We start from the raw sequence: 25934 nt of genomic DNA, 5'->3' as shown, positions 1-25934 counted from the left end.
TCAGTGGGAACCAGTCATATCAGCAGGTCAAAAAGAAACAACAATTTTTCATCTCTCCAAACACACATTCATACACACTGATACAAAAACACAGGCAGCACCAGACACAGACACTTAAAATGGTCTCATCAGTGACAGGATCATGATTGATCCCTGATGGAATCGTGACCGACGGTCGACCGTAAGGATATCCCCCACCTGCGACGTGGATGATGCAACCACGAGTGGTAACACCGCTAAGCGGCATTTAGAAAAACCAGTGGTAATGTAAAATGTAACCACCAGGGGGAGCAGTACTTGTATTTCATTGCGCTGCTAACGTTCTTATATAAAACGCAAAATCGAAATGTAAACACACTCGGATTGTGCAACAATATATGTGTGTGTGTGTGTGTATTTCTGCCACGAATATGTGGCACTCTGTTGATCTCTGATGATTAATCAGGTCAGTGAAACGCTGCTGTACAAGTCTCATTTGGCACTGTGCTTAAAACTACTGATGCTTCTCACCATTTCCACTGTCCAAATAAATTAGCAGCCATAGCGGTGATGATGACAGTCTTGCTCAGGTTTTCTGCTGCTAATCTTAGTATGTCACCTTTGCTGTTTAATTTATGCATGTATGTTACTAAAACTGGTGTTAATACACCTGCAAACTTTGCTACATCGTGTTGAATTTATACTTAAAAATGCGCAGAAGTAATTTGTACTTGATGACATAATCTGAGGCAGCACGGTGACGCGGTGGTTAGCACTGTTGCCTCACAGCAAGAAGGTTGCTTTCTATGTGCAGCGCACGAGCTGCATTCATGTGAACTCCGACGTCACAACATCGGCCTTTTTTTATCTTGGGGTAACTGTGAGAGCATGTCCTCTGCTGCTTTCAACAGGAACAACACAAGCTGAATATCATGTAGGAAAACCTTAAATTCATGGAGTTCACATAGTAGTTTTCTACTGTCCCAATTTTGTGAAAGCACCAAGAGGTAGCTTCATTTTTTATCACATTTTCAAAGACCGAGCCCATAAAACGCAGCCCAAACAGCTGATCAGAGTCACATCTATCCAGTTCACACGGTTGGAACGAACTTTATTGGAAAAATGATGAGTGATGATAGGGTGTGTTTAAACCATCTTCTTGAGATGTTGTCTTCGGAGCTTGTGTCTGACATCCCCTACTATGTGGACTGGCTGGCAGAACATTTGACATGGGTGTTTTTCACATACGCATCTGCTGCTCAACCCACAAATGCATTTTCCTTACAAATGTGGGCAAATGAGGGAAAAAGTCTCTATCCAGTTCATTACATGCAATCACAATCATGGAGGAGACTGCTGCCATGATAGATGTCCACAGAATTCATAGTGTTTTAAGTTTAGTGTCAAGTTTCTGCAGTCTGTGATTATTTATAATGTATTTCTGCCCACAGTGCCAAAACTACTCCAAAACAGTGTGTTGACTGTGGTTGATTAGCAAGCCCTGATTGACCTGAATTCTAGAGCGGGTGTAGTTAAGAGGAAGGCCAGTATGTAAATATCGTTGAAGACAAAATGATTAGCCATCCCATTATTGTTATGATGTTTATTTTCTACACATACCGTATTTCCCGGACTACAAAGCGCACCCGAATATTAGCCGCACAAGCTAAAATCAGGGGAAAATCCTGTTTTGTACATACATTAGCCGCACCTGACTAAAAGCCGCAGGTGTTTCAATGTTGACTTATCATATGTAAGAGAATATGCACAAAGGGAATTGTCAGGAAAGAGATGGCTGTTTGGAGACATAACTTTTATTAATATTTTGAAAAACAAGTTATGGGTACATATTTGCACATGTGCTGTGCTTCATAAATGAGTAACAAATGTAGTACATAACAGTAACCTACAGCACACCAGAAAAATAGATCCGGACTACCTTTTAGGCTCAGGTGCAGTGACACGGCTTTAACAAGAAGAAAAGTCAGTCATTCACCATCTTTCTCTTCTTCCTGCCACTAAAACCACCAAAGTCCTCTTCTCCAGTGTCGGAGACGAACAGGCTCAGGATGGCTTCGTCATCCACTCTCAGCTCCTTTCTTTCGTTGTCACTTTCAAAACCAAAGAAATCCTCGTTGTCAGTGTCGGAGTCGAACACCTTCTGAAGGGCCGTGGCGGTGTCCTCCTCTCCATCATGCAGCAGTCCAGCCCTTCAAATCCGTTGGTGATCGTGGATGTTTTCACACTTTTCCACGCTGTCAGGTTCCACCGGTGGAGTTGAGCATAACTTGCTTTTCGCAAGTTTATCGCCGCTCGTCATCCACGCCTCCCGCTGAACGCGTAGCGCTACTTTGAAGTTTGTTTTTCGCGCTACTTGTACGGCACTATGTTGCCTGGCGGACGGACATGTGACCAACATACCAATCTTGAACCCCGATCCTTCCGCCAGGCAACGTAGTGCCGTACAACAGCGGAACAAAAAACAAATCGTCTTACGATATGACAAAAATCAGGGACAATCCATAGAAAAGCCGCACCTGACTAAAAGCCGCAGGGTTCAAAGCTTGTGCAAAAAGTAGCGGCTTATAGTCCGACAATTACGGTACTAGTTTTCTTTAGAATTAACAAATTATTTTTATTTGGACACGATAACAGAACTATTTCAGAAAAAACAAAAATGACCAGGGAGGATATTATTGGCCCCTGAAAAACTGAGCTTTTAATTGAGCCAGAGCACAGCCCATGCCAAAAATGAAAGAAATTTGTTTAGAGCATTTCCAAGTGTCTGGAGTGAGGCGTCTCATCTAGAAATGTAAAGTGAGCCAAACAGCACAGAACAAGCCTGGCAGAGGTAGAGAAAGCAAAAGATTTTAAAGACTATGGAAAAACAACAAGTGAGAGAATGACTGCCAGGACACGAGTGAAGGACTGAACCTGGTCTGTAGTCTCAATGAGGACAATCACTAGAACCCTGCACAAGAGTTCAACAGGAACTCCTCTTCTGTGGAAGACAGACAGAAGGATGTTAAGGACAACCTGGAGAAAGATTATGGACACTGGACCTTTGGTAGAAACTAGAACGTGTGCGCCACAGAGATGCTGCCTACATATGGAGAGAAAGGAGGGAGTGTACAACCCAAAGAACACTGTGTGTGGCTGTATTATGCAGGGGGGGGGGGGGGGGGGGGGGGGTGCATCTAGAGCTGGGAATCTCATCAAGGTGGAAGAAAGAGGCATATGTGAGATTTTAAAGGAAAACCTGAAGGAAGAGTGGGTGGTAATATGAAAGAGTATGAAAATGCTTAAATAATGAAAACTAATTGCATTTGAACTTTCTGAATTACATAAGGTTTTCATGATGACCTACCTTTTTGGAGATGCATCAGCATTTGATAAAGGCTTCTCTAAGATGCTAAAAATCGCGACGGGGGTTTCAATGTGTGAAACAAATAAGCGACAAATAAGATTCTTGCCTTTCATAGTAGCCGTCTTGACTTTTGTTCGAGTTACGGTAGGCAAGTCTTCTATAAAGAGGATTATAATAGAAACAAAAGTAAGTCAGCATTCACTCAGCCTCTCAGACCAATTACACATGAATGCAAGAAAGCAGCCCTCTTCACCACCCTGGGAAGCTGGGCTCCAGCATTTCAGCTCCAGCCTGTCACCAAGCTTCCAGCTCTCACCCCCACCCCCTGTCAGAAATAGGGCTGTTAATTTGTTGCGCTTGACCCCGGGCTTTGTGACCGACGTGTATCTAGTTTGTAAAAAGTGCTTTTATGTGGTTTCTAAATATGTCTGGGCTCAAAGGGTTATGATGCTTTTATATTGCCAGGGAGGGAAACAATGCTCAAAGGGTGCAAGTGCTGACCTCCAAACCCCCTATGCACACTCCCTCTCTTTCTTTCACTTCCAGGGTTCTCTCCCTCGCCCCCTACCCCTTTACACAACGACATGCATGGACAAACATTTGCCTGCCTACAAGCATGCACTTTTTTCTCTCACAAATAGACACTCTTATGCATGGGGACACACACACGCGCATGCCTGGACCCTGTTGTCCCATCACCACCCCCTGTGGCCCTTTTGGCTTCTGTTTGTGTCTCATGTCTGTGGGGTCAGCAGGACATTCCTCAGCTGGGGCTGCTCAGCCGGGTGGAATAGACCAGGACCTAACGCGATGTCCCACACTGGACATCAGCGTGGAAGAACTCTGCTGTATACAAACTGCGTTGGCAACAAATTTGCAACAGCAAATAGGATTAGGAGAAAAGATCATTGTGATAGATTTTCTTAAACATAACAAGGAATATTATATCACTTTGTCTTTCATTTCGGTGATCTGAGGTTATTATATTTCTCATTATTATTAAGCTTATATCTAACACAGACTTGTTGAACCACCAAAGAAATTACAGAGATCTGTACTTCTAACTACCACATGCTAAAATATCTCGACATTCTGGATAACTGACTTGCAGATTGTTGTGTAAGAAAATATGATTAAAAACAAAAATGAACTAATTATCATAGCTTCATGATCTCTACGATTCTTAGATTTTCAAAGCTGCCAAACTAAGAATAATAATAACACAAACGGGCAGCTTGGTAGTGTGGTGGTTAGCACTGTTGCCTCACACCAAGACACAAAGACTCTGTGTTTGCATGTTCTCCCCGTGGTTGCGTGGCTTCTCTCCGGATACTCCGGCTTCATCAAGGTTGGGTTAAATGTGAATCTAAACTGCCCAGGTGTCAATGTGAGAGCAAATGTCTCTTTGTATTTGCCCAACGTCAGGCTGGGCAGTTATCCATCAGGTATCCTGCCTGCCTATCATATCTGATCTCTAGGATTCTTAGATTTTCAAAGCTGCAAATGTAATAATAATAATAATGATGTTGAATTTAAAAAAAAAACCCTAATGATAACAAACAACAAAACTGTGGACAGACAATCCCAAAGTGGGATTGGCCATAATACACAGCACTATATTTAGCTTCAAACCCCTCATACCAACTATCAACCGCTGGTGGACGGCTGACGAAGGCCACAGGACCTGGGCACCTTGTAATTATTGAGTAAACCATAAACTCCTGGGTATACCAAATAATTCTAGAGACAAATGTGAGCCCACCTGTCTAACAACTAAATCATGGCCAAAACTGGGTGATGCAACAGGACAATGATCCCAAGCACAGCAGCAAATCTACAACCGAATATCTAAAAAACAAACAAATCAAGATGTTGCAATGTTTAAACATAACTGAACTCTGCTTAAATTACTCTGTAACAAGATGAGAGATTGTACACTTAAGATCATTTTGCATATATAACAAGTAACTGCCAGACCATAACGCAAATATCATGTAATCCAAAAAGTCAAACATTACAAAGTACCATAGGTACCTAGCTGGGTGCAAAGATGCTACATTGTCCTTCCCTCCTGTAGGCCCACCACCCGCAGGAGGAGCTGTAGAGGTCGGGTACATTGTGCATCAAGCAGCAGTCAAGCATGGGGGCCATGTCGGTCCAATCCCAGGCTATTGAGGCTGACTACTGGGACATGGAATTTCACCTCTCTGGTGTGGAAGGAGCCCGAGCTTGTGTGTAATGTTGACAGATCCCGACTAGATATAGTTGGGCTCACCTCAATACACAGGTCGGGCTCTGGAACCAGTCTCCTGAAGAGGGGCTGGACTTTCTTCCAGTTTGGAGCTGTCCTCAATAAGAGGCAGTGAAGAGGGGTGGGTATTCTTGTATCCCTTGGTTTGCTACCTGTACATGTGGAGGCTTTGCCACTGGACAAAGGGTTGTTTCCCTGCGTCTTCGGGGAATGGGTCCTGACAATATGACTGCCTTTTGAGAGTCACTGGATGGGGTGCTTCAGGGTCCTCCATCTGATGACTCCATTGTCCTATTGGGAGACTTCAATTCACATGAGCAATGCATCAAGTGACAGAGAGTGCAGTTCTGCTATTGGACTTCTGTGCAAATAACAGTTTGTCTATAACAAACACCACTTTTTAACATAAAGATGTGCAAATGGCACCAGGACACCCTAGGTCATAGGTCAGTGGTCGATTTTGAAAACATATCAATGGATCTGTGATCATATGTTCTAAACACTCGGTTAAAAAGAGAAGCCCAGCTATCAACTGATCACTACCTCATGGTAGGTTGGATCAGGTGGTGGAGGAGGATGCTGGACGACCTGGCACATCTAAATGTATTGGGAGGGTGTGCTGGGAATGCCTGACAGAGGCCCTGATCCATGAGATGTTCAACTCCCATCTCTGGCAGAACTTTGACAGCATTTGGAGGGAGACTGGGGACATTAAGTTCTAATGGACCATGTTCCGCACCTCCATTTCTAAGGCTGCAGCAAGGAGCTATGGCTACAGTGTGGTTGGTGCCTGATACGGTGGTAGTCCTCGAGAAAGGTAGTGGACAGGTGAAAGGTGCCATGAGGCTGAAGTCCTGGTTAGCCTATGGGACTTTAAAAGCAGCTGAAGAATAGCAGCAGGCCAAGTGGAATGCAGCTCAGGTGGTAGCTGAAGCAAAAACTCAGTTGTGGGAGGAGTTTGGTGAGGCAATGGAAAAAGACTTTCAGTATGCCTCAAAGTGATTCTGGCAAATTGTCAGGCGACTTGGGGACGAGGTAGTACTCTACTCAGATGTTGGATAGTGGGGGTGGACCTGCTTAATCCTACTGACACATCTTCTGGAGAGGAAGCAGAGTCTGGGAACGAGGGGATGACTCTCCCATCACAAGGGGAGAGGTCAGTGAGGCAATTAAACAACTCCTTGGTGGCCGGAACCCTAGGGTGGATGTTCACTCCGAGTTCCTAAAGGTCCTGGATTTTATAGGGCTATAATGGTTGACACGCCTCTACAACACCACATGGAGATCTAGGGCGGAACCTCTAGACTGGCACACTGTGGTGGCGGTCCCAGAGGGAGACCCAGAGGATGTGTTTTGACTACAGGGGGATTACACTCCTAAGCCTCCCGGGTAAGGCCTATTGAAGGGTACTGGAGAGGACAGTTTGTCTGTCTTTAGTCGAACCTTGGAAGCAAGAGCAACAATGTGGTTGTGGTTTTTGTGCCCCAGCTCTTTATCCTTACAATGATATTTGAGGGTGCATGGGAGTTTACCCAACCAGTCTACATGTGGTTGTTTTTGAAGAAAGCATTCAACTGCGTTCCTCAGACTATCCTGTGGGGAATTGCTTTGGGAGTATAGGATGTCTGACCCATTCCTACCAGCCATTCAATCCCTGTATAACCGTTACAGGAGCATGATTGGTGGCGATATTTCGGAATCTTTTCAGTAAATGCTGGACTCAGGGGTGCCCCTTATCACCGATGCGGCTCATAGTTTTTATGGACAAAATTTCTAGCTCTACTCAGGTGGTGGAAGGCTTTTTGTAGACGATGTGTTTCTGTTGGTTTTATTAGAGGGTTGCAGTGGAATGTGAAGAGCACCTTCAAGTCAAGTCATGGTCCTAAGCCAAGAAAAGAGTGAACTGCCTACTCTGGGTCAGGGACAGGTTACTGCCCCCCAGGGGAGTAGTTTAAGACTCTCAGGGTCTTGTTCATGTGAGTGAGGGGTGAAGGGAGCAGATGGATTGGGACCACACCTGCAATGATGCTCTTGCTTTACCAGTCCCTTCCTGTTACCTATGGTCACAAGCTCTGGATAGTGACTGAAATTATAAGATTGTGGATACAAGTGGCAGAAATTAGCTTTCTCCAAAGGGTGGCAGGCCTCTCCCTTAGATATAGGGTGAGGAGTTGAGCAATCCGACAGGTGCTCATAGTAGAACCAGATAAGCTAGAAGAAGTGGCTGGGCGTTCTTACTTAGGCTGCTTCTCCCGCGACCGAACCCCAGATAAAGGGAAGAAAATGATTGAGATATGGATATTACTGAATGTATTTTCTAATTTTTATTAATTGTATTTGATCAACTTTTATTCTTCTTATAGGCCATTTCAATTTTTATTTCCTCGTTATCAGCTTGTCAGTCATCTGTCAAAAAGTTTGATAATCTGCATGAATGTTGCTATAAAAATGAAAGTTTGATTGATACTATAGTGCATATATTCACCCAAAATATGCCCCTCCTGATGGAAACAGACATGGACTGCCATTTATATAGTGTTTTTCCAAAATCCTTCTTGCTTTGAGACAACAGTGCTAACCACTGGACTTCCACAAAAGAAAAATCTATAGACAAAACAACGATCCTTAATAACCATCAACACACTGTTTGCAGTTACAGATATACTCTGTCTACCTATTTCAATTATGCATCGCTCTAGTAATTATTAAGTATCAATTGCTTGGAAACTGTTTACAAAGTTGCCAGTTTAAGTGTAGCTCTAAAACACTACTTGCTGTAAACTCAAGACAGGAGAACACCTGTACGAGTGCAGCAGGCTTTCACGTGCCAAGTGTGTTTTTGATGGGAATACTTGTGTGTTTGTTTCTCAGAGTGTATGTTTATCCATGGTAAGTGTGGGGGATCTGCAAGGTGTGTTGCTCTTAGGTGGAATGTCTGCTTGTAATACGTGTCTGAATGAAACTATCTGTGTGCGTCAGGAATGCAAGGTGCGTGCATGTGTGTGTGTGTGCATGCGCGTCTGTAATGAGGGGGTTTGGAACGAGCTGTGATTATTCTCGCCTCCTGCGGTGTAGGTTCTCTGGCTCTGTGGGCCCCAGAAAAAGCGCTCTGTATTTAGTGTGTGGGAACGCACATTCTGCCCCCTTATCGCTGTATTGTTGCAGCTTCGATCTTTTCTTCTCTTTTTTTAACTAATTGAATTCTTGACTCCTGAGCCACAGGAACGGCTCAGAAGAGACCAAAGAGAAAGACTTGAATTTCGAGCTTTTTCTTGTAGTTGAGTAAGGCAGAGCAGTGGGAGTGAAATTGGAGTGTCTGAGGTTGGGTGGCAGTGGTGGGCAGTAGTTAGAGAGGGCCAGTTCAGGATGGCTAGGTGGCTGCTGTGGCTTAACCCTGTACTTACTGGAGGTCAAAGGTCCTCCTTCCCTGGTGGTGGTGAGAAGTGTTGAAGAGATGGTTTACCCAACAATCATGTTCCTCTTTTTGAAACGTTCAAAGGCGCTTTTGGTCTCTGCAACATCTTTGTAGTTGTGCTTGAGGAATCCTACACAAAACAACTCAAACCCCCCCACCCGCCTGTTCTCACTTCTCTTCAGGGTAGCTGCTTTCTTCATTAGGTTCTGCCAACCCCCTCTTCTCTACATTAGTGATCAGTGTGGCATACCCTCCATGCCAAACCCCACCACATGGCCGTAAAGATTTAGTGTAAAGACATTTCTGGCTCTCTGCTTCTTGGTGGGAATTTTAAAGTTACTCTTTTTTTCTTTATATAGACATAGCAAGACTGCACACGCACACAAATGTGTAAGTGTCAGGGCCAATGAGCACTTAGAGATCATCCAAATAATTCATTATTTTACAAGTATCTCTGTCTGATCTATGAAGGGTTAGGGGTAATTTATACAACCAAAATAACCCGTTCTTGGTGCCAAATACTGATGACAACCTTTAGATGTTTTGTAGGATCCATGCCTGTACTGGAGCTGGAGCAGGAGTGAAAGCGTGTCATGCAGGAGTGGTCATAATGCTTGTTAAATGTTAAAACTACTTTAAATTTAAAAAATGTTTTATAATAACAAACAATTCTGATCCAAAACTGTAAAATGAAACATTTTCAGTTTATTAACTTATGCTGTGCTGAAATTAATTTAAATACATTTAACTGACTGTGTGAAGTGACTTCAATGAAACATTAGTAGAAATAAGTGTATTCACATTAATCACAGCTGTGCACCTAAACAGAAAGAACTGCATTAACACCAGTGTTTACCTGCTATTTCAGCTCAAGTTCAGCTCAGGTTCTGTTGACTGTAATTCATTTAAAGTCATTAATCAGAATTTTGATCATTACAAAGAGGTAACATGGATTCTTTATATATCTATTTTTATGTGCAGGGCTAATAAAAATGTAAACAAAAACAAAACATGTCATATTAATCAGCATCACTTTGGTTGAGACCAGTTACTGCAGGAAATACCTGGTCATCTATTCACCTACTAACTAACTGAAATGCCACTGCCTAGCCCCATACACACATACAGCAGTGAGAGAGAGAGCTACAATAGAAGTTGTTTATCAGTGCGTATCAGAATGGGAGAGTGACTCTGAGCACAGAATGGTTGATGGTCCCAGACAAGCATTTCAGAAACTGCACATATACTGAGATTTGGCTACATAACCATTTCTGGATTTAAAAATGGTAGAAAATAAATAAATTAAAATACATATACAGGCTAAATGATGATCTTCTAAATTTGTGAAAGATCATTTCCTCTCCAGCTTACGAGTTATCTGCTTTAAGGTGCACGTTTGAGAGTTATACCAGGCAGTCAAGTACTTCTGACGAAGCAGGAAAATTATTAACAAGATAATCGACCTCTGTTGGAGCAGCGTTCAGATAGCTGCTCTGCTCTGTGTTGGTACAGGGCATTGAAGATGATAACAGTGGGTGGATTATATTCTTAAACTTAGTTACAGCGCTTTCAGAAAGACATCTACTGTGATAAAGTCTACTCTCCACCGCTGTGTAATCAATTATTGTAAATGTAAATGTTATCAGGAAATGATCAGACAGGAGAGGGTTTTCAGGAAACACTGTTAAATGTTCAGTTTCTATGCCATATGTTAAAACAAGATCTAGAGTGTGATTAAAGTGGTGGGTGGGTTCTTTTACATTTTGACAGAAACCAATTGAGTCTAATAACAGATTAAATGCCATGTTGAGGCTGTCATTTTTAGCATCTACATGGATGTGGAGATCACCCGCTTCAGGACATGAAGTAATCCAGTGACAGCTGTATTTGCGTAGAGAAGTGAATCTTTCCATCACACACGATACGGCGTCACTGATTTCAAAGCAAGCAATAAGATTAGGATCCAGTTTGGCATTCAGTATGTTGCCTAAGAACATGCCAAATCCTAGCCATGTAGAAATGTTGGCCAATCAGAAGTCTAGAAGCCTGGGAGGAAAAAAGTACTTCTGAAAAGTTTGTGTGTTTTTCTGGGAAGGCGGATCATTTTGTGTTACTTTTCAAGTGCCTTCATCATTTCAAATGTTAATTACCAAAAACAGTATTTTGGTTGGTGTCGACAACAAAATGCATACAGCACACATACATTTACTTTAAAAGAATAAATGTATTCAAAACCGATGACGACGTTGGTGTCGGGAGTGTGAGAGCGTCTGTGTTGAATGTAGAAGCCATGTCCACAGTTCTGACAGCTGTAGACAGTTTTTTGGACTACAAGCCACATTTATTGATACATTATTATTCTATACACTTTAAGCACCTCATCAATTACTTACTTTACTATGGAAGGAAGCTTGAAAACCTGCATGAATAGGTACTGGGAGATAATGGAGACTACACGACAAAGCTGACCAGTACACCATCATGCTGCCCACCCTGGGAGACACTTTCCTGATGAGTTCATGGTTTCAGTGATCATTTTCATAGTCTTTTATTAACTATGGCCTCAGCTACAGTCAAATAAATGGGAAATGTTCTTGAGAAATAGTCTACTCTGAAGGTCTGTCTCACCTTTCCTTTCACTGCTTTTTCACACATTCTCAGTTCGGTTCTTGCATCGGAGCATTTCCAGAGAAAAACGGTCAGAGGACATTTTTTCCTTCTGTAAGCTGTAATTGAATTATTCCATATATGAACCAGTGCTGTGTCTACAACTAAAGAACCTATTTTAAACTGTGTTTGTACACAGATGTTAATAGCAAAACAACATTTGGTTTCTTTAGCTGAATCTATGAAAAACAGATAATTCAGTTTAAGGGGCACAAAAGTGCATTTCTGCACCGACCACAGACATGACAAATTCTGGGCATTTCCTGACGTGGTTTACAGCGTGTCTTTAAAAAAACTGAGGAAACTTAAAACTTTGAGGACAAAGAACAAGTGGCACGCCTTATAAACCATGTCCGGCAGATGAAGCGTCTCTGTGGACGGACAATCACCTGCCTCTCAGACCAGCAGGTGATGAAGTGGATACTGTTACAAACGTCTGCATCTGTCTGTGCAGTCAGCAGAGCTGTGAGTGTGTGTAAGTCTGTGTTATTAGGTTTCTGAGCCAAAACATGGTTGAGAAATCAAAGGCACTTCTAAAGCGCCGCCACAAAGAATCTGCTTCTGCTGTTTCACGCACAGTCTGTGACCAGCCAACGTCTGAAAATCAGCAGAAATCTGCCAGCTGCTTTATTACAAACTAGGTTTAAATGAAATATACCTAAAAATGATGCAAATGTAGGCATGACAGAAATTAGTTTGCATTGAATGTAACAAAAGAAGAAACAAGCCGGGCCACAGTGTTAATGCTGCTGTTAACATCCATATTTGTTCACACTTATCCTTTTTTATTGGTATTTATTTTACTTTATTAGCTTTTATTTAACACATTTAACCTTTTTTCGTGGAATCCTTTTTGTATCGCCCAGATTTCCTACAACAAAATTAAGATGAGCTGCAGTCAAAGGTTTTTAGTCTGGTGATTCCTGTTATTCGCTGTGTAGCACCGTGCTACTGAGCCACTGCACACGGCTGGAATGAAACTAAAACCACTGAACCGTGATGATGTTCCTGCGCCACATGTAGGTATAACATGGCACTGACACCTGCATGACTCATGGTTCCTCACTGTTTACTTATCATTAGTTTCTTTCTTTCATGTCTTTCTTTTAGCACCACTGTGGGTCAGTGTTCCAGTTATGTGCTCTTGTAAAAATTATGACTGAACAATGGCAACAAAGAGTTAAAATTAGTTGCCAATGCTGCATTCACACATTCAACTTATTAACGTCACTTTTATGCATAAACGATGCAGGAAAGCTGCTCCTCTTTAACAAGGGCTGAAAAACTGGGTTCTTAGAGCTGCAACAGCCCCCAGGTCCTGGTGAGGTGCCAGCACGTCCAGCAGCTACTATGAAAAAGTGCTTTAAATAACGATAAGAGAAAACACAAGTGAGTGGGTGACTCTTACCTCAGTGTGGGATTAATAGCCACGGACCACACTCTGTCACACATGGGAATTGTATCTCTGGGAGCGGTGGAAGTCAAACTCCAAATCTAAAGAAAAAAAGCTTATTAGATCATCTATGTATTACATGACAAATTAAATTACATGACATTATTATTGTAATACCAATAACTGAACACGTGATGATTTAGATATAGAGTGAAATGTAGCATTTGTTTAGTTAAAATATGAGTAAATGTTTCGTTAACTTCAGTCTTATAAACATGGAGCGGACAGCCTCTGTGTACAGGTCAGGATGCTCTGTGTTTCATGTGAGCAGTGGGGGCGGGGACACAGCAAGGACAGGACGGATATCAGAAAAGTCAGAGAATTAACTTTTGTCTACCTTCATGTGTTCGGTACGCAAACAGGGAGCGTGTTACTTTATAATGGGACATAAATCTGGTGAAGTTCTTCTGTAATGCTTATCAATGATTATTCTACTAGATCCACAATTTCATGAGCTGTGCACCACAATCATCCAGATTAAAACAAAGATTACAAGTATTTCATTTTGAATATACAGCATATGAAAGCTTTCCTGTTGAATTCAACTATATTAAAAAGCTTTTTTGCAGATTTCCATCCAGCTGTATCCTCTGTGTTTGAACATGCTTGCCAGTGATTTCACTGTTACATGTAAAAACTACAGTTATGTCCTTAAATATTTGGACAACTTTTTCCTCATTTCGTCCTGTACATCATCACAATGAATTTTAAATAAAACCTCAGATGTAGCTGAAGTGCAGAGTTTCAGCTTTGACTCAGTGGGTTGAACAAAAAGATTACATAAAAATGTGATGAACTAAAGCATGTTTAACACCGTCCCTTCATGTCAGCAGCTCATAAATAATTGGACAAATTAAATATGTGAAGATGAAATGTTCGTCTCTAATACTCGGTATAAATCCCTTTGCTGGACTGACAGCGTGAAGTCACCAGGTGCTGGTTTGCTCCTGTTTAATGCTCTGCCAGGTCTTTACTGCAGCTGCTGTCCATTATACAACTATATATAACCAAATATGTTTCAGTAAACAGATAAAAGACTTGTGTCAGTGTCCAAATATGTATGGAGCTAACTGTAACCAGCTCGGTGTATGATTGGGCAGGTTCCTGAGTTTCAGGAAGTTGTGCAAAGAGCTCCGCCGTTTAAGAAACTGCAAAGAAGCAGGTATTTATCTAAGCTATATAACGTCAGGAAAGCATCACAACTTGATGCTTAAAAATAAAAACAGACTCGGTGCTTTTCAGCTGGCCTAAGGCCGTCTGCCAGTCTGTCCATCGTCCATTTCTATTCCTCTGATGCAGCTCAGGAGCTGTGAAGACGTGAGGCACATCCTGGACATGCTGCCAGTCTACTGCAGGGCTAATACAAATAACAACCATTCAATCTCACATCTGCACTGCACTAGTTAACCTAGCAAGCCAATGCAGGCACAGGGAGAACATGCAAGCTGTACACAGAAAGGCCTCAGACTGGATCAGAACCCACGACTGCTGCTGTGCCACCCCCGGTGATTTGGCTGAATAGTGAAGGGACTGTTTGACTTGTGATTGGCTCACAGTTCAAAAGTGATTTGCAAATCATTGATATGACATTTTACACAGCATCTTAGAAGTAGGACTGTAAACACTCTGCTACTGTGCATCACATAATGAACCCGAAGCGTAGAGTCATTCTGACCCGGGCTGTCCGGTCTCTGGAGCCGCTGATGATGAGTCCGTCTTTAGCATCCACACAGTTCACCTCCTGGTTATGACCTGAGAACTCCACTGGCACATCACTTCTCCTGCTGTGGACGACGATCTTCCCGTCACTGACACGATAAAGAAGAGCATTAGACTTTCTTTACATTTCAGCCGTCCAAAGTAAATCTGTACTCACATAAACAGAAGCTCTGAAGTTGTTTGATCGGCTGGAACCCACAAATCACAAGTCTTGACCTCTCTTATGCTGACAGGAGCACAGTAAATGTCTTTACATCAGTGTAAACCAGCGCTTCGTTCAGCCAGCCAGATGTATGGAAGCGTGACAGTAAGTCTGAGCCACGGTTTCAAGCTCTCTTTGCTCACTCATCACATCACATTTCACATGTATTCAAATTTAGCAACTGTAAAACCTTTTGAATCCGAGCTGGATGTACTCGTGTTTTTGGGTCTAGATTATTGCCCATAAAGGAGTTGCAGAGTGCGTTTTGAATGTGGACCCTTCTGAGACACTGTTTAAAGCTTATATAGACCCCGTGTAAGGAAATCAGGATCAAATACGCCAAAATAAGGCTAAGCATTAAGGCTGTATCGGATGCTGAGGTGTGCAGACGTGTCAATCTCTACAGACCTCCAAACTTCACGTTTCCTTCAGATTAGAACAACCAACAGTTTTCCTTCAGCTACCTTCCACCGCTGATCAGGAGAGAATCTGTGAGAACGAAGCGACAGACGTCACCCTTGTGGCCCGAGTAGACTTCAAACGGACTACGCTGGAGTCTCCCCGAGTCTTTGTGGATATGGTACACCTTTATGTCAGCAGCCTGAGACAGAAAAAGAGTGTCCCCGTCCAGCTGTAACCATGGTAACAGTCTGACAATGAGATACAAATAAAATGTGAGCGATTTCAACGTCACACCTGAACGTCTTTAAAGTATGCAGATAATGAGGTAAACTGGCTCTTTATCAGGCAGAGATATGATGAACAGTTCTTCTGTGAAACCGATCACAAGTTTAATCTTTGACGGCGCTGAAATCCAAACTCTCGTTGTACATCTGGACATGTTTGCATGATGTGAACTGAAATAAGGTGCAACAGGGGACTTACTTAGTTTTCCATCTCAGAGGAATTCTTCTTCTGCAGATCCCGCTGTACCAGTTTTGAGCAAACTTCACTCTGTCCTTCAGGCGTATGAGAGGATATCTGCAGGGACAGCAGCAACCGAGATGACTACACTTTGATCTGTGTGGGTTTGAATGCTGGTGGCATTATCCATGAAAACAATGCACATCTGACCCTTTCATCAATCTATACATTTTCAGATGACATGTGAACATTTTTATGAAATAAAATGTTTTGTCACAGAAAAACTGTGACGTGCAAACTGTTGTTCAGAACTTCTCAAACATCTGTCAAAGACTATGGTTACAATTTCAATTCAGTTTTATTTATATAGCACCAAATCACAGCAACAGTCACCTAAAGGCTCTTAATATTAAAATAAAGACGCTACAATAATACTGCATCAATAATCTTAGGAGCTGTTTACTGAACTTACATATAACCCCACAATACATTTGAATCAGCTTGTTGAGAGGGTCACCTGACCCTACGGCTTCAGCGAGGAATTCGATTATAAACGCTCTGTAGCGCGCCGCTGTGTTAAACGATGTCAACACCAGCGTTTCACCCACATGTGCCACTAAAAACAGACCTGCAACAGAATGAATACAAAGTCTGACAGCCCACTGACGACACCACAGCAGCAGTGATGATGACCCTGGCACAGAGTCTGCTGACACACCGTGAAGAGGCGGAGCCGTTACCGGCACGCTGAGCTCAGCGAGCGTGAAAGAAACACCAGCGCTGTTCCTGTAACCACCACAAAACCTTTACTGGGACGACGTTAGCAGGAGTCCATCAAAGCACCTGATCAACAAGCTGTGACGGGTGCAGCTGCTCCACCCTCAGCCTGCACATGTTCCATTATACTATGTAGACAAACTGTTGACTTGGTCTGATTGTTGTTGTTGTTGTTGTTGATGCATGTTTACATCCAGCTTAATGAAGGCTGACGCCAGCAGGACATGATACCTGCAAACGTGGGTGAGTCTAAAGGGACGTGGGGGGACCAGACCACATTATTTCAATTCTTTTGTAACATTTCTCAGATTAAAAGTGATATAAAATATTGCATTAATAAAAATGCATTCATAATTAAAAACACAAAAACGTACGTGGGCCATTAAACCCTGAGTGAGGGGTGTCAGCTTGGACCCTGAATTGTTATTATTATTAAATAATGTCCACACCATGATAAAGGTTCTGCTTCCAGCAGCACAAACATCTGCCTCGTATTAACGAGAGAGCCTGCCAAGAATACAGAGGGAAGACTTTTTGACTGTACTGGAGATGATTCATGTTTCCTTTTAAAAATGTAGTTTTAATCTGGCACTTACAGTCAAAGGGTTTCGTCTAGTATGCAGTTACATTTAAAAGCACCGACATTTCTACAATTGAAAGCAGTGAGCATTCACTTTAAAAGACCTGATTTTTCTCTTTTGAATATTTGTTATTGCTCATGAATAAAACTAAAGTATTTCGATTCGTTGATAGATTACAAATAGAGAGCTGCAGCCTGAGTTTACACAAATGATTTTTTCTTTCAGCTTCCTACTGCGACTCTGTCTCTATGCAAACGGTTTTGGTGATATTTTACTGCAAAGAAAATTCAGCACGGTCAGGTCTAGTTAATGTTAGCCTGAACAATTGGAGATCACTATGACGACAGTGGTTTTCATCTTAGTTGTTCATGCAGGCTGTCCTCTTTAAGAACTGTGCTTGCTCACATACAGGTGAGGGAAGAAAGTGCATCTAAAGTTCAAAAACAATGAAAGGAAGACGTCAGATCTCAATGGGAACTCAAATCATCCTGCATATGGGCTGGACAGTGTGTTAGGACTGAAAGGATGCAGCATCGTTAGTTAGAAATGAAAATCATACGGGGCTGAATACATAGACCTGCAAAAACAAAGTGAAAAAACGATGAAGCCAGTCCAAATTTCATTGCAGCAACTCAAGATGTGCTCTGTGCTCCCGCGTGAGGCAAGTGTAGGGAGCAATCAACAGACTGATCCAGGAACTGCCCGGTGAACCCAGGACCCAGTGTGCATCAATGGGTCCACACTGACAGACTTCTTTGGGTCGTTCTCTATAAAAGCTAGCATCTTTTGAAAAACGCAGAGCAGCTCTCTGTCACCAAACATTTACGTTTAACTCTCTTCTCCGTTATGATACTTGACCTTGTCATATAATTGGCTAATTCGATATTTGCATAAATGGCTGGTATATGCATTTTACTGCTCGGCGTACTCTCAGTGATGCACTTTATTTTGAAAAGCCAGACAATCAGAGGTCTGAAACTGCAGTTTTCTAACTGACTGGAACGATGTAAAAGCTGAACATGATAAGGGTGAAAAACACACAAAATAACTGACAGACAAGATGAGGACAACACCACGAGTCCTACTCTGGTTCCTGACTTTACAGTGCTCGCACCTTAAACTAAATACTAGGATCAGGACCTGAGGTCAGGTGTGGAACCTTTGGTTCAAACACTGCACTGCTGACTGAGAAGCAGTATCAGGGCAGCTGTCTCAGTGTTCGTGGTCACAGATGTGGAACACTTACTCCCTCATAGCAACACGTGTACGTTTAAGCCAAAGCAGGTGATGCTGCAGCCTGAATTTCACATCGCATTTTATGAAAAGCTACTTAGTCGCGTTTATCGCTGTCATTCAATCAAAAGTGCTGAAAGTGATTTAAAGTGCATCACTTTTATTTAAAGTAAAAGGAAGTCTGTTCACTGGTTTCTGTAAAATGATGCACTGGGACCACAGCGCTTACGGTTACACACAACAACATGCCACGGCCACAGGTGTGGAGTCAGCTGCTGTCAGCGTGAGACGGTGCGGCAGCAGCACGGGCCAATGGACGCTGCATGTTAGGCTAACGCTAAGCTAGAAACACCCAGCAGCTTGCTCAGAAGTGTGCGACTGTTTTCTTACATGTCCTTCCCCTCCCGAGTAATGCCCGTGTTTAAAAGAGCTTTAGCAATCTTCTTCCAAACAGCGTCCCGGTTTACAAAGCGGTAAAAGCTTCTACAAACTTGAGAGAGGCGACTGAGAGATCTGTAGTCCAAATAAGATAAGATGTAATAGAGTAGATCCTCTGGCAGCTGAGACAGCAGCATGGCGAGCCCTCGGGCACCGCTGCGCCGCTCTCGAAGCCTCTATGTCCGGTTCTGCGTGTTTACTTTGTGTATTACGCACAGCGGTAAAGTTTCATCGCTCACAGAGCAGGGGCAGAGATGAGACAGGAAGCCATTCTTGCAGTGAACCACCGCCTGATGACGACACGCAACGTGTCTGTACGTCATGACGTCACGTGTTGCTTTCCCGTTTTAGGCTCGACACGTTGTTGGCCTCCACTGCAAAAGTCAGATTTCTAATGACATCACGTTGTTCTTGAAAGAGAAAAAAAGAGGTTAAAAAGCAGCAAAACAGCGCATGCGTGTGTGCACAGACAGTGTTTATTTGGGAGTTCAATGAAGGGCTTCAGTTAAAAGAAAATTACATTCGAGTGTTGTTCTACAATATTTGAAGTAAAAAACAAAATTACATTTTCGGAAATATGTATATTTGTATAAAAAATATTTAAGTTTGAGACCCCTGCTCCTTTAGCTCCTCTGCATTAACCTTGGTTTGTCCTTGTCTGAGTCACCTACCAGCCCGCCCTCCTCGACTCTGTTCTCTGTTGGACTCAGTAAATGAACCTGCTGGATACATTTCCTGCTCAAAAACTCTCTCGGCAACCTCCTCCTAGGAGTAACTCACTCCAGCTCGCAAGTAAGCCACGTTTTTGCCCAGCCTTTCATACTTTTCACTGCATCAATGGAATATTTCCCCCAGTTAACTCTGTGTCAATCACAGAGCTAGGAGAAAACGATACACACTAATAACCAAATTAAGAATAGCTAATTGGGGACGGGAATCGAGAACTGGTACCAGTGGTTCAATTTCTTGGAATTTTTAGTCTGTTTGCTTATTGGTTCCACAGTCAGCTGATTTCAGTTTGTGTACTGGAGAATAGTGGTGCAGGCTCCAGCACTGAAACTGTGCTCAGAGTTGGATCACATCCCACATCGCTTAAGAAAAAATATTTAATATTAATATTATGAATAATATTAACAAGATACTTCAAGTCTGTGTGTGGCTTATTGACAGACAGCTGTTCCCCATTAAACTGAACGGATTTGATCTGTGAATGTGCACATTGTGCCACTGTCTAAATACTTACACAGCTGATAATCCAACTACAAGCTGAATAAGTTTACTTTGAGTTTTTGTAACTTCTAACTACGTGTTCTTGTTTCTGCCTACTTGTTTTTGCTAAAAACCTAAATTAAAAACAAGCAAATGTGTTACTTTTCCTTTTCAGGATCAGCTTTTGTCCAGAAAATTTCTTGCTAAAACCAACAGTTAATTTATTTCAAACAAATCATCTTTATCTTCTAACAAATATTTACAAATTTACAATTTCAATAAATTTACAATTTGCAAAAAAATTCCATTTCCATAAAGCTACAGTTGTCAAACTATACAACTATACATCCTGGCAGGAGGTCAGTTATTATGTCTGCAAGTCCTCTGGTTCACATGTATCAGTGGAAGTAAACTCCACGTTACCCACTGATGCGCTCGCTGCTGTACGGGTGTTACATGGTAAAAAGTTTAATGTTTAAAATACAACACCTTAAGAATGGGGTGAATGATGCTTGTGTAAATGCGTTTTGAGAACTCGTTTTTTATCATAACAGCAGACATGTGTGAGCTTCAGTCATCTTCACTGTTCCTCTGCAGTTACATTAAAACACTCCTCTGTGGGAGAGTTTTGGATGGAAGCTTTAGAAACTTTGTAGTTACTTTTTTATTTCACTATGTTCAGTTTCTCACGCAGGTGAATTCAGGTCCATAAATTAGAGGCCGATACTTCTAAAGTATATGATACATAACTTCAGAGCAACACAAGGTTTGGTTTGAACGTCTTTACTGCTGTTCTCTCCTGGCCTGCAGACCCTGGGACAGTTTCGCCACTAAAACTGTCAAGGCTGTGTTATGGTCACATGACTACCAAAGCTTCATTGACCTTAGCTGTTTAGCATCAGTAGCATCAGTTTGTGCTCATTCACATTATTTTACAAGTTGCTCTTTGATCAGCTGAACTGTTTGTAATTAAAACATGCATCATAAAAATGTGTGTTCAAAGCTTTGCACTCTAAAGGATGAACCAAACACTACGCTGCCAAAAGATCATTTACGGCTGGCTTTCCAGCTGAACTATCATGGCTAAAAAAGAGAAGAGGTTGGGAGGAGGGATACATGGAGTGGAAAGGATGTATGGGGTTTGCAGTGGGGGTGTTTGAAGGGTGAGGGGGAGTCCTTTTCTTTTGATCTTTGATAGCAAAAGGGCGGAAAAGAGCGAGGGAGCTTTGCCAAAGCTGGCAAACACATTTAGCTGGTAATTGTTCAGATTATACTGACAATCTGTGTTAGAAATGCACAGACAAACAAAGGTTTACAGCTCCAGTTGGAAAAGTCAACAGGTCCTGTGTAAAGCCTGTACATAAGCAATAAAACTGCTGAGCTAGAGCGTTACTGTGATCAGCTGAGTGCGTTTCAGTTATCCACACTGGTCTAACTAACTTTTAGCAATTTAAAGCCATTTAAAACCTGCCATTTCTGAAGGAAATCCACCTTATTGCATTTGTGCTCATTGCATAATACATATACATTACAGTATGAAACTAATCAGACTTCTTGAGTTGTCTGTAGTCACCTAATTACAGGAAATCAACATCTCACAGATGCATTTTTCAAATGAACTCATTTTTAAATTTGGACCATTACACGTTGTAATATTGTAAAACAGTTTACTCAGCAAATAGAGAGAAATCTCAGGAAACTGAGAGTGGCCTTTGGGACCGACAGCGTATCCTTGTTGAAAATAGGCTGACATGTTTAGGAAGTCTCCAGGGTGTCACTAACAGAGTCCTGAGAACTTTTTCAACGTATCTGTTTTTTATTTTTCAAATCCATTTTCCTGATTCTGTATTGGTTCACAGTTCAGACAGAGGCCTGTTTAAATATATTTATGTTACTCTGATTTGCTAAGCCATTAAAAATCAAGCTGCAGGAGGACGGGAACACACAGGTCGCCAGTGTCACAGGGCACAGAAAGACAGAAAACCCGGGCATGGTGGTTAGCACTGTGCCTCACAGAGTATGTAGCCAGCATCTGGCCAGGGCCTTTCTGTGTCAGGTATGCACACTCTCTCCACATCTGGGTGAGTACTCAAGTACTCCAGCTTCCTCCTAAAGACATGCAGTTCCTGTGGCTGAAGCATTCTCCAAATGCTTCAGCATTTAGTGAATTTTCACAATAAATAAGGGTGTCAAAAAAGAACTAGTTAAATGTTTTAAACAGAATAAAAATAGGATTTATTGCCCTACCACATTTCCAGTATCTCTAAATAGCCTTTTTAGTTGAAATTAGACTTGCAAGTTGCAACATTCTAGCCCAGAGAAAAAGGGCTGTTTCCTCACTGGGATAATCCTCGTCTTATTGAGTGTACTGGCTTGTGGCATTTGAGGCTGCTTAGAAGGACAGGATGACATTGCATGATCACCCCTGCTATTTTACAGCCTACATAGGGGAGATCGAGGCAGGGGTTAAACTGGTGCTCACACAAATTAAGAAAGTAGCTCTGTTTGTTTATTTAGGGTCATGGATGATGATCCATCCATCCATCCATTTTCTTCCACTTATCCAGTGCTGGATGGTGGGGGCAGCAGCCTAACTAGAGAAGACCAGACCTCCCTCTCCCCAGCCACCTCCTTCAGCCTGTTTAGGGGAACACCAAATGTTCCCAGGCCAGCAGAGAGATATAATCTCTCCAGCGTGCCCTGGGTCTGCCCCGGGGACTCCTCCCGGTCCGACATGCCTGGAACACCTCAGCCAGGAGGCGCCCGGGAGGCATCCAAGTCAGATGCCCGAGCCACCTCAGCTGGCTCCTTTCGCTGTGGAGGAGCAGCGACTCTACTCCCATCACTCGCCAACAAGACCCCGAGATACTCAAACTCCTCCACTCCAGGGCAGGAATTCCTCCCTGACCCGGAGTGGGCACTCCACCCTTTTCTGGTGGAGGACCATGGCCTCAGATTTGGAGGTGCTGATTTTCATTCCTGCTGCTTCACACTCGGCTGCGAACTGCTCCAGTGTGAGCTGGAGGCCATCGCCCGATGAAGCCAACAGAACCACATCATCTGCAACAAGCATGATGGGTGATGATGTCTCCATAAATCTTACCTGACGATATTACCCTATTTTTATGCATTAGTACTGCTTCACATTCAGTTTTCAATTCAGTTCAATTTTCTTTACATAGCACCAAATCACAACAATCAGATAACTCCCATAGGGCAACTATTTGGTGACAGTGGGAAGGAAAAACTCCCTTTTAACAGGACAAAACCTGCACCAGAACCAGGCTCAGAGAGGGGCGGGGCCATCTGCTGTGACCGGGTGGAGGTGAGGGGAGGATAAAAAGGATAAAAGACACACTGTGGAAGAGAGCCAGAGGTTATAACTAATGATTAAATGCTGAGTGGTGCATAAACACAGTGAGTGAATAAGGAACATAGTAGACTGCTGCAGCATAACTAAGGGAGGACTCAGGGTCACCTGGTCCTGCTCTGACTATAGCTTTGTAGGAAAAGGTCCGTTTTAAGCCCAGTGTTAAAAGTAGAGAGAGTGTCTGTCTCCTACTCTACTCTTAAATATCACGGGAACCACAAGTAAACCAGCAGAGAGCGAAGTACTTGACTTTATAAGTACTTGAAGACGTGACAGGTCATTGACACTGAATATATTGTTTTTTGCAAACTTAACTTTGATGGGGTGGTTAAAATATACATGTGGGGTTTTTTAGCGGGGAGATCTAGTAATCTCTGTTAATATTTTTCCTGACTTTTCTCACCTGAAGTAGGTGTTTTAGTGAACAGGATACAGAAAAACATAAAGTGAGTGGGAAAGACAAAGAGCAGCAAAGAGCCTGGGGTCAGATTCAAAGCTGGGCCAGTGCACCTGTCCTTTGGTAACGGGGTCACCTGCTCAGCCCTGCAGACCCCAGGCAAACTTACAACTTTTATATTAAAGAGGATCGCGTCCTCTTTCAAGCAGGCCACACCACCAGAGGAAACATCTGATTTGAAACATGAAATTAATTCACGTGGATTTTTAACCATTTAAGAAATCAGCTGATTCATAGAAATGAACTGGCAGTTTTTGTATTTCTATATATTTTATTTTATCTTATTTTATTCCTGTCAGCCTGCCTCTGTCAGCTGTGGCTACACCTGTAGCTGCCTCCACCAGTGTGTGAGTGTGAGAGTGGATGAACAGTGGAATTATAAAGCGCTGTATAAATGCAATCCATTATTATTATTATTATTATTTCATTTTTTGCTAGTGACAGGACAACAGTTTTTTTAAGTATTTTTTTTGTCAACAGGTGAAGTGACAAAGTAAACAAGATGTTATTGATATCTGAGGGCAGCCCTTTACTTTTCCCTCTTAGCTGTCACCAATCTCATAATATTCTCAGGCATTAAATGGAAACTGGACTGGACAAATCATATTTACCCACATTCTTACATATCAGTGCACAATTTAGAGTAACCAATAACCTAACATATAGTACATCTTTCGGAGGAAGCTGAAGTGCACAACCTGTTTTTCCCAGATGGTCTTACCTTCAGGGCGATCTCTTTATTACGCATTGTTGCTCCTCGTCTTCTGTCCTCCTGCTTACCCTCCAACAGTAACTGTCTTCTTGAAAACAAAGTAGTGCTCAACTTGTAATTACAAACCAGTGTTTTGAATGTGTGTGTTGGTTAGTTGATGGAGTTCACAAAAAACCTGCTTCCTGCTTCATCCTCAGATGCCACACATTCCCGGCCCTTCGTTCGTGCAACTCCGGAAGATATGGAGACGCAGCCTGCTCCAGCTGTCAGCCCGGGCCCCACAGAAGTGACGGGATTATGTTCTGTAAAGATTATAGTTACTTGGGAAAAGCGGGACATTTCATTGCAGCCTAACTGGTGTGGCCAAAAGAACCTGCTGCCTGCCAGGAACGATGCAGATACTGGTCAGTGGCTCATCACAAGCAGTGTTTCTTGGCTCACTCTCTGCGCTGTCATCTGTTGTTGTCATGATTCTTTTCTCCTGCAAACTCGGGTCGATTTGGGGGCGGAGCAGAATCTCCTCAGCACACAACTAAACATTCCTGCACAGACACACCCCATTCCCATCGCAGCCTCAGCTCTGAACAGACACATCCTCGTTACAATTACCTATCAGACTGTGCCAGCCATTAACAGTATGTGACTTCATATCTCCTCAGCTCCACTTGGTTACATGTGGCTCAATTCAGTTCAATTTTATTTATGTAGCGCCAAATCACAGCAACAGTTCCCTCAAGGGAGTTAAGTTAAAGACTCCACAATAGACATAAAAAACCATAGATCAAACATTAATTGGGCTTGTTAACATGTAATTTTCTGTTATATTGCAAGAGTACTGTTGCCCGCGGTGAGCTGTTGTTATTGTGTGTGAGTGGTAAAACATGTAAAGCGCTTGGAGTGAGACTACGACGTCGTGTCTTTTGAGTTTACATTGGTAGCAGAGGATGGTTTCCAATTATAAAGTACCACCAAAGCTTGATGAAGCCAGGCCATACGAGTGCTGGAAGAATGAAGTTAATATCTGGAGACGAGTTACGGAGCTGGATAAAAGAAGCCGGCACTCGCGGTGTCGCTGGGGCTCGAGCGGAGAGCCAGAGAAACGGCCATGGAGATCCCAGCGGGAGATCTGAACAAAGATGGCGGTATGGAAACACTACTGGACGCGGTGTTTCAGAGCGAAGAGAAAGACCGTATGACGCTTACTCGTGTTTTGACTCCATTGCAAAGGACCACAGCGTGT

General features: G+C 42.6%; 1 protein-coding gene across 2 annotated transcripts in view; it reads right to left on the bottom strand.

Annotated features, from left to right (window-relative positions):
- fbxw4 (F-box and WD repeat domain containing 4) overlaps positions 1-19284 on the bottom strand; it is a 42612-nt gene extending 23328 nt beyond the window's left edge. The window contains exons 1-5 of one of the 2 annotated variants that reach the window (XM_076891361.1): positions 19163-19284; positions 15939-16034; positions 15518-15703; positions 14808-14940; positions 13088-13173 (exon numbers count right to left, since the gene is read on the bottom strand). In XM_076891361.1, coding sequence (XP_076747476.1) covers positions 13088-13173; positions 14808-14940; positions 15518-15703; positions 15939-16034; positions 19163-19269 — 608 coding nt within the window. In that variant the 5' untranslated portion in view covers positions 19270-19284. Of the gene's footprint in view, positions 1-13087; positions 13174-14807; positions 14941-15517; positions 15704-15938; positions 16035-18898 lie in introns of both variants that reach the window. The other variant, XM_004573796.3, reaches the window with a different exon arrangement.
- Positions 19285-25934: the final 6650 nt, after the last annotated feature.

This window comes from Maylandia zebra, linkage group LG13 (assembly GCF_041146795.1).
Source record: "Maylandia zebra isolate NMK-2024a linkage group LG13, Mzebra_GT3a, whole genome shotgun sequence".
Taxonomy (NCBI): domain Eukaryota; kingdom Metazoa; phylum Chordata; class Actinopteri; order Cichliformes; family Cichlidae; genus Maylandia; species Maylandia zebra.
The sequence above is the reverse complement of the archived record's forward strand: the minus strand, read 5'-3'. Positions and strand labels throughout refer to the sequence as shown.